We start from the raw sequence: 13,479 nt of genomic DNA on the forward strand, positions 1-13,479 counted from the left end.
TTTCGTGCCCAAGGGGATGGTTGTTGGCAAAGCCGCCGCGGGTGCACACACCAGCTACCCCTGCGCGCTGTCTTTGGCCGGTAGTACGTCCCAATCGGAGCGGGTGTTCGCCCCTACGAGGAGTCTGCCGCACTTCCGGCTAGGTCGCCGGATATCCGTTGAGTGACCCTTACGAGTCCTTCTTGGTCCTGAGGCGGACCGCTTTCCACTGTTGCTGCTGATCTTGAGTTCAGAACCGGCGCCAGGCATGGGGCTGGAGGACGAGCGGAAGATGCTGACGGGCTCCGGAGATCCCAAAGAGGTGAGGCGAGGCCGCGGACCTGGCACCCGCTTCGCGAGCCGGAGCCCGCGCCCCGAGCGCGCCAAGACCCCGCGGGGGCCTGACTTCTAGACGCGGGTCGGCGATCGCTGGTGCCTTCTCCCCTTCAAAACTCGTCGAGGGACGTTGAGCAAGTCGGGGACTGGGTATTCTCTGGGTGGCCCCATGCTGTGAGCGTGGTGATGCAGGTCTAACGCGATCCAAAAACGTGGTGCGGACGAAACTTGTTAAAAAAAAGATTATATTTCTAGAGATGGTATTTCTAGGCAGGTGTTGTGACGCAGTGGTTTGACAGGTTTAGCGAAAAGACCGACCAGTTTTCTTCCTCACCCCAGTTGGGGTCAAACATCGGCATCACATCTTGCTTTAGAAGTTCGAGAGAATCTGGCCTTACTTAACATTAGTTCTGAGAGCAAGCGGATTTGTTTTTTTAGAGGCGTCTTTGGGCTATACGTCGGAACGTGCAGTATAATTCTGTGTTGAAGATGGGAGGTCTTCCCCTGAAAGAAAATGCAGGTATTAATAATAATAACCAGCATTTATTGAGTACTTAACTATTCCAGAGGAGCCCTGCTGCTGTGCTGGTTATGAGTTGGCCTGCGATCCCCGTGGTCAGCATTTCCAGACCACCAGCAGCTCCGCGGAGGAAAGACTGGGCTTTCTGCTCCCAGAATATCACCGGGGGAGCGCTAGGAGTCAGCATTGATTCCATGGTAGTGAGTGTGTGTTGTTGTTGTTAATTTTCCAGACATTTTCTGTTACTAAATCTGTAATCCACACAGAATTCCCAGGAGGGAGGCATCAGGAACTAGATTAGTTTGATGGCGTGGTTAAATGCTTTGCCTAAGGGCACACAGCTAATAAATGATGAAAATGGGGACCCAACGCAGGCATCTTGGTTCCAGAGCCCGGACTATTCTCCACAATGAAACCGAGCTTGGTACTGAAGCTGTGGGTTTCCGGTCTTTTAAAAAATATATATTATTTTTCCTATCCTTCTCTGGGTACTTCAGAGCAGCCAGCCATTATGGGGTTTTGGGATCATGGTAGCTGGAAACTTGTTTATCCCATAATGATTTTTCCTAGTCTTGTGTCTGGGGAAGTGGATTACCTGGTAGCCTCAACCCTGGGCTCAAACATGAAACGTGACTATGAGGAAGCCGGGAGAGGGCAGTGTTGCATTCAGTTCTGCATGGGCCTGCTGTGAATGGGAGCTGCCAGGAAGACAACTTCAACAACCACAACAATCTTTTGGAAGAAAGTGGCCCAGTTTTACACCTGAAAGGGGAGAAGAGGCCCCCACCACAGCAGATGAGCACAAGAAAGCAAACGGAGTAGCCAATTTCAAAATGAAGGAAACGGGATTTTAGGAGCCATGCATAATCTTTTTTTTTTTTTTTTGCATGACCTTGGTTTTTGACTAGACGCTTAAAGATTTTTTCCCTCCAGAACAGATCATTCTAATTTTGATACACAATTATCAGTATAATGACATTGCTACTAAGAAAATCATATAAAACGACTTGCTTCTAGTTTTGCTTTTATTTTGTGGGTAACCGAAAAGCTTTTCATCATGAATTTAAAAAAGAAAAAAGGTCCTTAATGAGAAACTAGGATTTACATCCTATATATTTAGCATTTACGCTAGACCCAACTTAATGGCAGTGAGTTTGGTTTGAGACATAAAGCATTTAACAGATATCTTTGGCACATGTAAAAATTGTTGAGTGCATTTTCAGTGAATATATATTGTCAGGTTTTTATTCAAAATTCTGTGGATTGTTCCCTGACATTAGTTACATTCTTCAGAATATATCGACAGTCTCACTATTAATTCCATTCTGATTATTCCGTTTTTAATCATCTAGTTTCCCTGCGCCTTACTTTCTTTGCTTTATAATAATTGGTAACACAAATGATTTTTTTTTAAGGAGTAAAGTTCTATCTAACAAAATAGCCTTTGTGAGCTAATCTATTATTTAGCTAAAAGGTGGCTAGTTTGTTTAAGGTTGAAAAGGTATCTCAGGGCATGATCTTAGGTAGTACTCTAGTTTCAACCAGTCCACTATATCTGAACTTTTAAAAAAATTCTTTCTCCAGCTTTCTCTCGTATTCTCTCAGGGTCCGTCTAGTTGTTCTCTTGTATTAGAAGTGGCCGTGGTTTGTGAAGATGGTCCTTTCCATTCATTTCGTCTCTGTTTTGGGTTCCCTTTTTTCTCTTTTGCTCCATGAGTAGAGACCAATATCTTAGATCACAGCTCACAAGCTATTAAAACTCTAGGCACTATTTACTCACTTGGGTGTAGAAATTAAAGTTCATGAATTTTATTATGCTTATTGACTGAGTTGTACCCCAAGACTATGGTTAATGCCAGTGAAACATACAACTTTTAAGAGTTGTATGAGCCCCCAATAAAATGATTAAAAAACTTTCCTCTAGTTCTGTAATGCTTCCTACTCTTCCCTCTCCCCACACCCCCACTATCATGACCCTAATTCTACCTTACAAATCTGGCTAGACGAGTGCATGTACCAGGGGTACAGATAAGAATTCAAAACACAGGAAATCCAGGACAGATAAATCCCTCAGGACCAATAATGAGAATAATAACAGGAGGGTAAGGAGAAGGTGGAGGGAGAAAGGGGGAACCGATCACAATGATCTACATATAACCCCCTCCCAGGGGGCAGACAACAGAAAAATGTGTGAAGGGAGACAGCGGTTTTTGAAAGACATTAAAAAAAATTATAAATTATCAGAGTTCTTGGAGGAGAAGGAAAATGAGCTGATACCAAGGGCTCAAGTAGAAAAATGTTTTGAAAATTATAATGACATATGTACAAATGTGCTTGACACGATGGATGGATAAGAACCGTAAAAGATTCCAATATAAAAGACTGTGGTTAAGCATATTTATAACTTGGTTGTGGAAGCCATGCTACACTGCAGATTCAGGCTTATGCTGATGCTTCCATGGAGAATTTGTTTACACTACTCCAATCAAAGAAAGGAAATTAAACTTGAGCTTGAGTGCTTGACTCAGAAGTAATCTGATAAGCCCTGTCAATGGGTGGGGGGAACTTGGAACAGACTTCAAGTTTTTTATGGGATCTGGGCTTAAAATATCTTGGAATTCAGAAGTTGGAAGACCCCTGAAACGTATTTGCCCTCAGGAAATCTTTAAACCTTAACTATCCTCTTTAAACCAAATAATAGGTTAGTTTAATTAAGAAATTTATGTTGATTAAATTGTTGAATACAAAAAGTACTCCAAAATGTAAGCCCCACCTAATTCATAATAAAAAATTTTTTTAATGTCTGCTTTGAGCATTGTGTTCTTGTAAAGAATTATCTATGTTAGCTCAGCTGACAACCACTCAATAGGTTAGATGAGAAGTTTAATTGTACATACAGAAATTGCTGAATTGATGTATGTTTGACCGTATATATCTTCAACCACCCCCACCATCCCCCTCCCTCCCAAAAGGTAGTAAATGGGTAGGATTTGCTCTTCCTAAGCCATGGGTGAAGTAATACAGACTGGGAGCTGTTTAAAAATGGTTTTTCTCCTTGGCCTGCCTTAGTTTGGAATGTGTGTTAGTCCAGGTTGACTAGAGAAACAAATCCAGAGACACTCATATGTATAAGAGAGAGCTTTATATCAAAGAGTAATTGTATATTAAGAAAATAACCCAATCCAGATCAAGTCCATATGTCCAATGCCAGTCTATAAATTCCTTTTCAGACTCATGCAACACATGTAATGATGCCAAATGCAGAAATGGAAGCATCTCCATGCTGGCGTGGGTCTCCACGTGGCTCCATTAGCTCCATGGCTCTAGCTCCATCAGTGTAGCTCCTTGTGACTTGTCAACAGTAATGTTAGCAGAGAGAGTGCATCTGGCCTCCAGTGAACTATTTATCTCTGTGGCACCTCCAAATGAGGTCATCAGGCTGCAACCTGATTGACAGGCTAGACTCCACCCCTTCCTCAAGTTGACAGTAGAGTATGTAACTACCACAGAATATAAGGATTAAATCTAGCTGTTTATCACAATGAAGTTTTCGTTTCCACATGGGCATCTGACAGCTTAAATCTATATCAGAAAATGTTTAATTACTATTTATTATAGCAAAACAGATTAAGTCCTTAAGGGGCTGTTGTGATTAGTCAAATCATAACAGATAAGAGGGTGCACGTATACAGGGTAGAGTTATTTCTAATAAAAGTGAAATGTGTTTTTACTCAGTAATCATGTTATTGAGGAGATGGATATATATATATATATATAACTAAATTGCCACTGACATAAATGTTTTCCTTTTGTTGTAGGAGGAAGAGGAGGAGGAGGAAGAACTGGTGGTAAGAACTCTTGGGTTTGGAACCATCTTGATAAAAGCAGGGTGCTTGAGCTGAACGATACATTAAAGGCATTCGAGGAGTCTCTCCTTGACACCTTGGAAAGAATAGGAGCCCCGATGGCGTACTGGTTTCTAATTGGGCTGCAGTCTGCACGGCCCAGAGTTAAAAAGCACCCATGTGTTCCGTGCAAGAAAGATAGGACTTTCTACTCCGGTAAACAGTAGCAATATCAGAAACTCACAGAGGCAGTTCTACCAGTGCTGTTGGTTGGTTGGTTGGCTTTGGAGAGAATGGGAGTGGACTCAGCCTTTATGATTTACTTCCTATGCTGTGTAGGTTTGGGAAGGCGAGGCTTTTCTAGGTTTGAAGCAAAGTTTGGCCAGGTTTCCTTTACAGACCTTGTTTTTCAGATAGGACTGAGGCTTTCAGTGCATATGGGCAACCTTCAAAGGCAAGAATGTGAAATTTTCCCTACTACTTAGCATCTGAATTGAATGGGAGACCGCATTCTGCCTTTTCCACCAGGAGTGGGGCTCTGCCAGCTGGCCTGCCCGATAATTCAAAGACAGCACCTTAACCTGGGCTTGGGTGTTATATTAATCAGAGGTTGGGATGGGCTTCTCCATTTTCTGTGTTTATCATTCAGGATCCCCTGACAACCGTGAGAGAGCAATGTGAGCAGCTGGAGAAATGTGTGAAGGCTCGGGAGCGGCTGGAGCTCTGTGATGCGCGAGTATCCTCTCGGTCGCACACGGAGGAGGATTGCACGGAGGAGCTATTTGACTTCTTGCATGCGCGGGACCACTGCGTAAGTCAACCTAAAGTCAACAGCGGGTGGAGTGGGGGCTTTGGGTGGCTAGGGAAGACTTGCTACTGACCACCTTCCCGCCTTAGGCACATGTCCGTCAACAGGCATTTACTGTGAAAGCTGTATCTAATTCATACCACTTCCCCTGGAGAAGAGCAGCCTTAAACTGTTCTGTAAAATCATTTCTATCTTTCAGGATATCTTATATTTTATAATTAATCCCATAACTTTGTTTTTGATGTAAACATCTGTTGACTCTTACACTTAACAAAAAAGTAAAAAAATGTTCGAAATTACTTTACCAGCAAATATTAATCAAAACAATGAAATACCACTTCACACCATTTTTTCCTTACCGTTGAGTGTATTCTAACACATGGCAGCTCCACGTGGGTCTGAGTAGAACTGTGCTCTTGAGGGTTTTTAACAGCTGATTTTATTTTTTTAGGTGTAGACTTCCAGGTCTTGTTTCTGAGGCACCTCAGAACTTGCAACTTTGGGGTTAGCTGTTGATATTAACCTTTTGTACCACACTTTCACTGCCACCTAGGGCAGGGTAGACTGCCCCTGTGAGTTCTCAAGACAAAGTATTTATAGATTAGAAAACCATGTCCTTTCTTCTACTCCGGAATAGGATACACAAATGATAATGAAATCTTTTTCAAACTATAATGAAAAAAATAACAGTGTTGGCAAAGATGAATGTCCGTCAACTTGATAAGTTGATAAAGAAACCCCAAACCAACTTAACTATAACCACATTGATGCTGACTCATAGCGTCCCCGTGTTTGTTAAAGTAGAACTGTGGTCTATACTGTTTTTAGTGCCCAGTATCTTTCAAAGTAGATCACCGGGCCTTTCTTCCAAGACACCTCTGGACAGTTAAAACCGCCAACCTTACCGTTAATAAAGTACTTAACCATTTGTTGCTACTAACTTGTCAAATTGACCCTCAACCCCTGACAACAATTGTGATCCATAAGGTTTTCATTGACTGCTTTTCCGAAGTAGATTGCCAGGCTGTTTCTTACTCTGGAAGTTCTACTAAAGTGTGTTTACAAGTTTCCATTGGCAGACAGTGGTGGCTGAACTTAAGATTGGTTGACTTGGAATTGAATCTGGCACCATGGAATATTTGGCAGTTAAAAGTACACTAAACACATTGCAACCTTTAAAACATGCCAAATGCAAGAAGCCAGTCACAAAGAATTACAATGTATGACTGCATTTATTTGAAAAGTCCAGAGTAAGCAAATTGTAATATATTATAAGCCCTCCTGATGATTTCCTCCCCTCCCATTTTATATTCATTCAATAAGTAATCTGAATTAAGAGCCAGGCATTGGATTAAGATTTAAGAATGTAGGTATTTATAAATGAGATAAGCATGATCCCTTATTTCACTGAGTTTATGGTCCAATAAAGAGAGTGGAGTAGGATAGAACCACTTAGGAATGCACCCAGTACCTTCCCTACTGCAATAAGTACATTTCTTCAGTATATCATTTTCAGAGTGGTTTCTCTCACCACCCTATCTAAAGTTGGTACAGCCCTCCCCACTGCCATTCTGTTTTCCTCCTGGCATTTATCCTACTAGACGTGACCTTTGACCTCTATTCTCATTATATGAGATAGACGTCATTTGTGGTATGGAAGGTACAAGGTTTTATGGGAGGGCAGAAGAGGGGCAGATGCCTGTGGGGTGGGTTAAGAATAGTATCGGGGTGACTTCTTACTGCTCATGACTTCACAAAGCAGGAGAATCAAATTCAACTTCACCCTAAGGCCAATTTCTATGAGGGGATTCAGACATGCCTCCACCCTCTTCCAATTCTGACACAACTGTTCTTCCAAAACACACATATACTCCTTTACTGGTGGGTTCAATAGTCCATTATAATGGCAACACAGAATTCACAGACCATACTTAATGATTATGGAGTTTATTAGGATAGTTAACAGGTTATAATTCAGGATCAGAAATGTACAAGATACAGTTCTTTGATCAGGATAGCCACTTTTCAGCTGTGCCCACAAGCAAGCCTCTGGCCTCTACCTTGCTTGGGCAGTTTTACAAAGCTTTCTTAGCACTGCTGGTAAGTGTTCAAAGAGCACACCATTCCACCATAAGCCTCAGCGCAAAGGTGCTCAGCTCTAGCTGGATCAGCAAAGTATCGTCTAGTTTCCCCAGATTAAGTGCCTGGAGGCACCCTACTCTGTAAGCAAGCTTCCTTCCCAAAGGTATTCAGCTTTCCTGCTCCGTGGGCCAGGAAACCCACTGCTTTCTCAGGTGCTCTGGCTCTTAGGTCTGCTGCTCCTGCGTCTCAGCCAATTCCGGTGTCACAGCTTTCTGTCCCTGGATCAAGGAGATTCATTGCAGAAGGATCTCAGGGTCAGCAGGACATCTTATTCTGTGGTTCTTCTTTCTTAATGGCGGCAACATTTTCCTCCTGCTGCTTCTGAGATGGCTTATTTTCACCCAAGATGGTGAAATTGACTAATCCCCACATTAGCGTTTCAATTTTCACATTCACAGTTAACCCTGTTAACACTCACAATTAAATCATATAATCCTATGAACATCTTCCCTACCTTCTGTTACCCAGAGTTATCAGGAAAAGAAGAAATACAACCAGGCATCTGGTGGGAACCACCCAGACTATTGCTAGATGAGCCATATTAATTAACTCATTGTTCCTTAGGTTGGAACTTGCTTAATGGGGTTTTAGGAAATTGCGTAATATAAACTAAATTCTAAAAGAAGAATAAAGGCTATGTGAAAAATGTGGCCAGGGTAGTTTAGGTAGAAAGGTGATCATGCTCAGGAAGGTGAAAAGGCTCCAGTGCAGTGTGGGGATATGAAAAGGAAGGAACCTTGGTGATAAGGAGCTTTGTTCCAGGTCTTGAAATACCTTGGGTAACCATAGATGAAAGCTGGCAGTTGGTGACAGACATCCTTTTCTTTCTCCTATTTAGGTGTCCCACAAACTCTTCAATGGCTTGAAATAATTGTGCAGACTTGTTGACCTCAAACTTCATCATCTGGGCATCAGATATTTTCTTAAGGTTTTAAACATGCCATTTGTTTCTAATTTGTGTAAGTTTGTGTGAACCTCATGGATTTTGGCATGGGCAAGTAACATCCATAATTAGTACTAATTCCATCTTAATAAAGTTCAGTGATACACAGACCTGACTCCTGTGATTTTTTTTAATGAGTGAGAATGGTGTAGGGTTGGAAGAGGAACATGACCTTGAGCCTGATAAGGAAAGGGCACCTGGGTAGGCTGTGCTGTCACTGGGAAATCACTTTCAGGGAGATTCAAGCTGTAAGTAAATATGTTAAGAATAATAACAAGGAAAAAAAAGAATAATAACAAGGAAAAGAGTTACTATGTTAGATAAGATTCTCCAGAGAAACTAAACCAGGACACTTATGATTTTATATATATATATATATATTATATTTATAGATAACTCTATCCATGTATAGATAGATAAATAGATACAGCATGGAAGAATGTACCGGATAATTAGTCCACACAGCAGTACAGAGGGCTCAGTTGAACTCAGGAGGGCTTCTGGGTCCAAGGTCAAAAAAGTTGAGTCAAAGAGCTATGCAGACAGTCCAGCTACAGGCAGCAAACAGCAGGGCAGGTCACCAACAGCCAGATGACAGGATCCAACAGTCCCAAGCTCAAGCATGGAGAAGCAGGTCTCGAAGAAACCTCAAGCTCTAGCGACATGATCCAGATCCACTATTTTTCTGTCTTTAATGACCTTTTGCTTCCTTCATGAATGATGGTCTTCATGCCCTCCCACAGCACAGCAGGTCTTGTAGCATTAGTGTTCAATACATCAAATTTGGTTACCAGAGACTGAGGAGCCGCATATTTGTACTCATTCCAAAGGAAAGTGGCCCAACGTGGACTGCGTAAATTATAGAACAATATCATTACTATCACATGCAAGAAAAATGTTGCTGAAGATCATCCAGCAATAGTTGTAGCAGTACATTGACAGGGAGCTGCCAGAAATGCAGGGTGAATTCAGAAGACATGGAACAAGGGTTATCGTTGCTGCTATCAGGTGGATCTTGGCTGAAAGCAGAGAATATCAAAATGATGTTTTCTTGTGTTTTACTGACTGCAACAGCCTTCTGTGGACTATAAAGACTGGATAACAAACTGGATAGCCTTGAGAATAATGGGAATTCCAGAACATTGAATTTTGTTCATGTGGAACGAGTACATGGATGAAGAGGCAGTGGTACAAACAACAAGGGAATGCTTCATGGTTTAAAATCAGGAAAGAGATGTGTGTGTGTCAGGGTTGTATCCTCTCATATTTAATGTGTAGGCTGAGCAAATCACCAGAGAAGCTGGATTATATGAAGAAGAATGGCATCAGGTTGGAGGAAGATTTAGTAACAGTCTTTAATATGCAGATGACACAATCGATTTTGGAAAGTGAGGAGGATTGAAGCATTTGCTAATGATAGATGATTGCAGCCTTCAATATGGGTTAGAACTTAAGATAAAGAAAAAAGGAATTTAAATCCTCACAAGTGGACTAAAAGGTAACACCCTGATACATGGAGAAACACTGAAGTTGTCAAGGACCTCATCTTGCTTAAATCAATGAGCATGACAGCAGCAGTCAAGAGATCAAACAACACACTATTGGTAAATCTGCGGCACGAGACCTCTTTACAGTGTTGGAAAGCAAGATATCACTTTGAGGACTAATGTCCATCTGACCCAAGGCATGTTATTTTCCACCATCTCATATGCATACAAAAGTTATACAATGCATAAAGAAAGTTTTAGAAAGAGTTGATCTGTTTGAATTACGGTGCCGGCGAAGAATATTCAAAGTACCATGGACTGACAAAAGAACACTGTTGGAAAGAACTGTCTTGGAAGAAGTACTGTCAGAATGCTCCTTAACAGCAAGCCTGGTGAGACTTTTTCTCAAGTACTTTGGATATGTTATCAGGAGAGACCTGCCCCTGGAAAAGGACATCATGCTTGGTAGAGAGGCATTGATCCTCAGCAAGATGAATTGATAGTGACTGCACCAATGGGCTCAAACAACCACTGACTCCCTCCTGAGAAAACCAAGTTTTGTGGAGTTTAACATTTATACAATATAGGAGGCTATAGTAAAATTAAATTTCTTAATATGGCTCTTTAATCCATGTCTCAGTAATTCCCACCAAATGACTTGGTGGGACTACATGAATAGGGGCTATGTGGAACCCTAATAGAAGGAAGTGGACAGTGCTGGTTGCCATTCCCCTGGGTATGAGAGAGCCAGCTCAGAAGCAGGAGCAGAGAGAATTCCTAGGATCATCAAGGAAGAAGAGGCACCACTGGAACACATTAGAAAGCCGTAAAGTGGAAGAGGCAGCAGGTACCATGCCACACGGAGATCAGAGGGCAAGGCCAAGAGACTGAGATAGGACAGAAGAGCAGTGCTGACACTATAAGATGGGGAAGCAGAGCAGTGGGTGGACTTCCTAGGCCATGGATGGAGGAAGAGGCCAAAGGACTATGTGTCTGAGAGTCTGAGGACCAGAGAGAGACATGGCTGCTGGTTGAGGGGAGACTGCAGTGGACCAAAGGCTGTATCCTTAATGTTTTATTATCCTGACTTGTGGCAACGTGTTAATTTTCCTAATACCTACTTACTCAGTGCCATTAAGACAATTCTGGCTCATAGTGACTGTAGGATAGGGAGGAACTGCAAGAACTCTGAGACTAACTCTTTCAGGAAGTAGAAAGCCTCATCTTTCTCCCCAAAAGTGGCTGGTGGTTTCAAACTGCTGACTTTGTAGTTAGCAGCCCAACACGTAACCCACTATGACACCAGGGCGCCTAATTGCCCAAATTGTGAGTGTTGCCTTTGAGTTCTTTGTGGTCATTGCAACAAATTATGGAATCCAGCAAAAAAGCAGTGTCGTGGGAAGAACAGTTGGTATTAGAATAAGTAAAGAAAGATGGAAGGTAGAAGCATGTCTGACCTCTGCCTTGTGGCAACTGACCTTGAACTGGCATGGAGATGGATTCTCCTCTCTACTGTGCCAGAGGAGATCAGATGTGTCTGTTTTCTCATAGCCCTGGTCTTAAAAGGAACCTGTGCAAAAGACAAGTCCAGAAACTTACACTGTGTTAGCTTCACTGTAAATTCACCTTTACCTACAAAGCTTTCTCAGGTCTGGTCTCGTTTTTCTTTACTTGAAGATCTTCTTCTATGCAACTTCCTGTATCTCTAAGGCCATGCCACCTCCCTTTTGCCTAACTCAAGTCTCAAATGCCAGCTCCGAGTCCTCCCTGGCCCCTCAGCTGGCTTGGAGGTCTTTGAGTCCTCCACACAGTTTTAAGCACCTAGGAGAGGTCCCCAGAATGTGCACTTGGTTGCTTTGTCAGGGTAACCAGCCCCTGACAATATCACAGGCCCGTAAGCGCAATTGTATGGCAATTCTATATAAAGATTATAGTAAACTCAGAGAGAATGAGAGATAGGAGAGAGAATGAAATAAACAAGTCAGACACATTTCATGGTAGCATGCTCACCTCGGCCCCTCTTGGTGGTCCATGTGGAGTTCTGGGAAGAGAGGAGGAGAGAGGGAGGGAGTCTTTATTGTTACCTGGCTTTTATGGGTAGCCATTAGTCATGCACATTCTGAGTTACATACATCACAAGGTGGATGGTAATGACAGTAAAAGGCCTGAGCTTGCAGGTGAGGAAAACTAATACCTACATTGGGGGGAGGCAATGAGGGGAGTGGGTGCCTCGCAGAAGGAGATAATCAAAGAATGTCTACTTCTACAGGGAGACAGAATCAACCATGTGCTCACTTTTAGGCAGCATAGCTGTTAGGGGAGAATCTGTGGGAATGACATTTAAAGCAGGATAATGTGCTTGGACTTTAATTTACCAAAGGGGTGTCTTTCCTACTGTGGAATATTAGCTTTCCAGATTCCCTGTCATAAGTTAGGGAATATAGTCCTGGTCATATTTCCCTCAGGATCAGTTCCCCACAGTTGCTCTTTCTCCAACACCTAGTGGCATCACTAGGGAAGTACAGGGGGTGTGGACTGCTCCATCTGACACTGTCAAAGTCAGTGAGAGCAAAATATATGAATTTTGTGAAGGGTTTCAAAAGAAATTAATTTTATAAAAAATAGCCCAGATTATGACAAAAACATCTTTTGTAAGTCCAGTTTACTTGTATCAATAATACCTACAAGGCAAATACTCTATGCTAATTTACATTTTGAAGCATCTAATGCACTCACCCCACTCATCTGTCAGTTGGTTGTACTGTGGTGGCTTGTATGTTACTGTGATGCTAGAAAGGATGGCACCAGTGTTTCCAACACAAGCAGGGTCACGCAAGGTGGGCAAGTTTCAGAACTTCCAGGCTATGAAGAAGGGATAGACTGTGGACTTCCAAGGAATTAGCCACTGAAAGCCTCACGGATAGCCATAGATCCTTACATGTTATAGAGTGCTGGAGTTTAAGCCCCACAGGTTGGCAGGCATTTACAATTCAACTGAGGAAGAAATGCCTACTCAAAGTAGAGTCGATCTTGAGGTGGCTGGAGCAGAGCCTTTGCTGATGGAGCATGACTCAAAATGAGAAGATACAGCTGCAAACATCCATTAATCAGAAGGTAGAATGTGATGTGGGGTCCTGGTTTACAACTGCCAGCACTAGCACCATGACAGGCTGTATAAAACCAAAGTCTGGGGCAGGCTTAAGCTCCAATTTCAGATTCCTGGACACTGAGGTAATTCTGTCAGAGAAGGCATCACCTGTCCCAGACTGACCAGTAGGGAGCAGTGACCACCCCACCCCCGCAATTGACCAGTGAAGAGAATATGTGCAGAACTACTCACCAACAACCACTGGACAACGCTGATGCCAGAAGTTTTCTCCAATAAGTTTAAAGAACAGCAACACTGGACTGCCCCCTGT

At 42.5% G+C, this 13,479-nt stretch overlaps 1 protein-coding gene across 1 annotated transcript; it reads left to right on the forward strand.

Annotated features, from left to right (window-relative positions):
• Positions 1 to 140: 140 nt before the first annotated feature.
• Positions 141 to 8,681, forward strand: UQCRH (ubiquinol-cytochrome c reductase hinge protein). The gene is made up of 4 exons (XM_075555706.1): positions 141 to 301; positions 4,654 to 4,683; positions 5,330 to 5,491; positions 8,469 to 8,681. Exons 1-4 carry the CDS (start codon positions 248 to 250, stop codon positions 8,499 to 8,501), a joined length of 279 nt encoding a protein of 92 aa, XP_075411821.1. The 5' UTR covers positions 141 to 247; the 3' UTR covers positions 8,502 to 8,681.
• Positions 8,682 to 13,479: the final 4,798 nt, after the last annotated feature.

The sequence above is a fragment of the Tenrec ecaudatus genome, chromosome 1 (genome assembly GCF_050624435.1).
Source record: "Tenrec ecaudatus isolate mTenEca1 chromosome 1, mTenEca1.hap1, whole genome shotgun sequence".
In the NCBI taxonomy this organism is placed as follows: domain Eukaryota; kingdom Metazoa; phylum Chordata; class Mammalia; order Afrosoricida; family Tenrecidae; genus Tenrec; species Tenrec ecaudatus.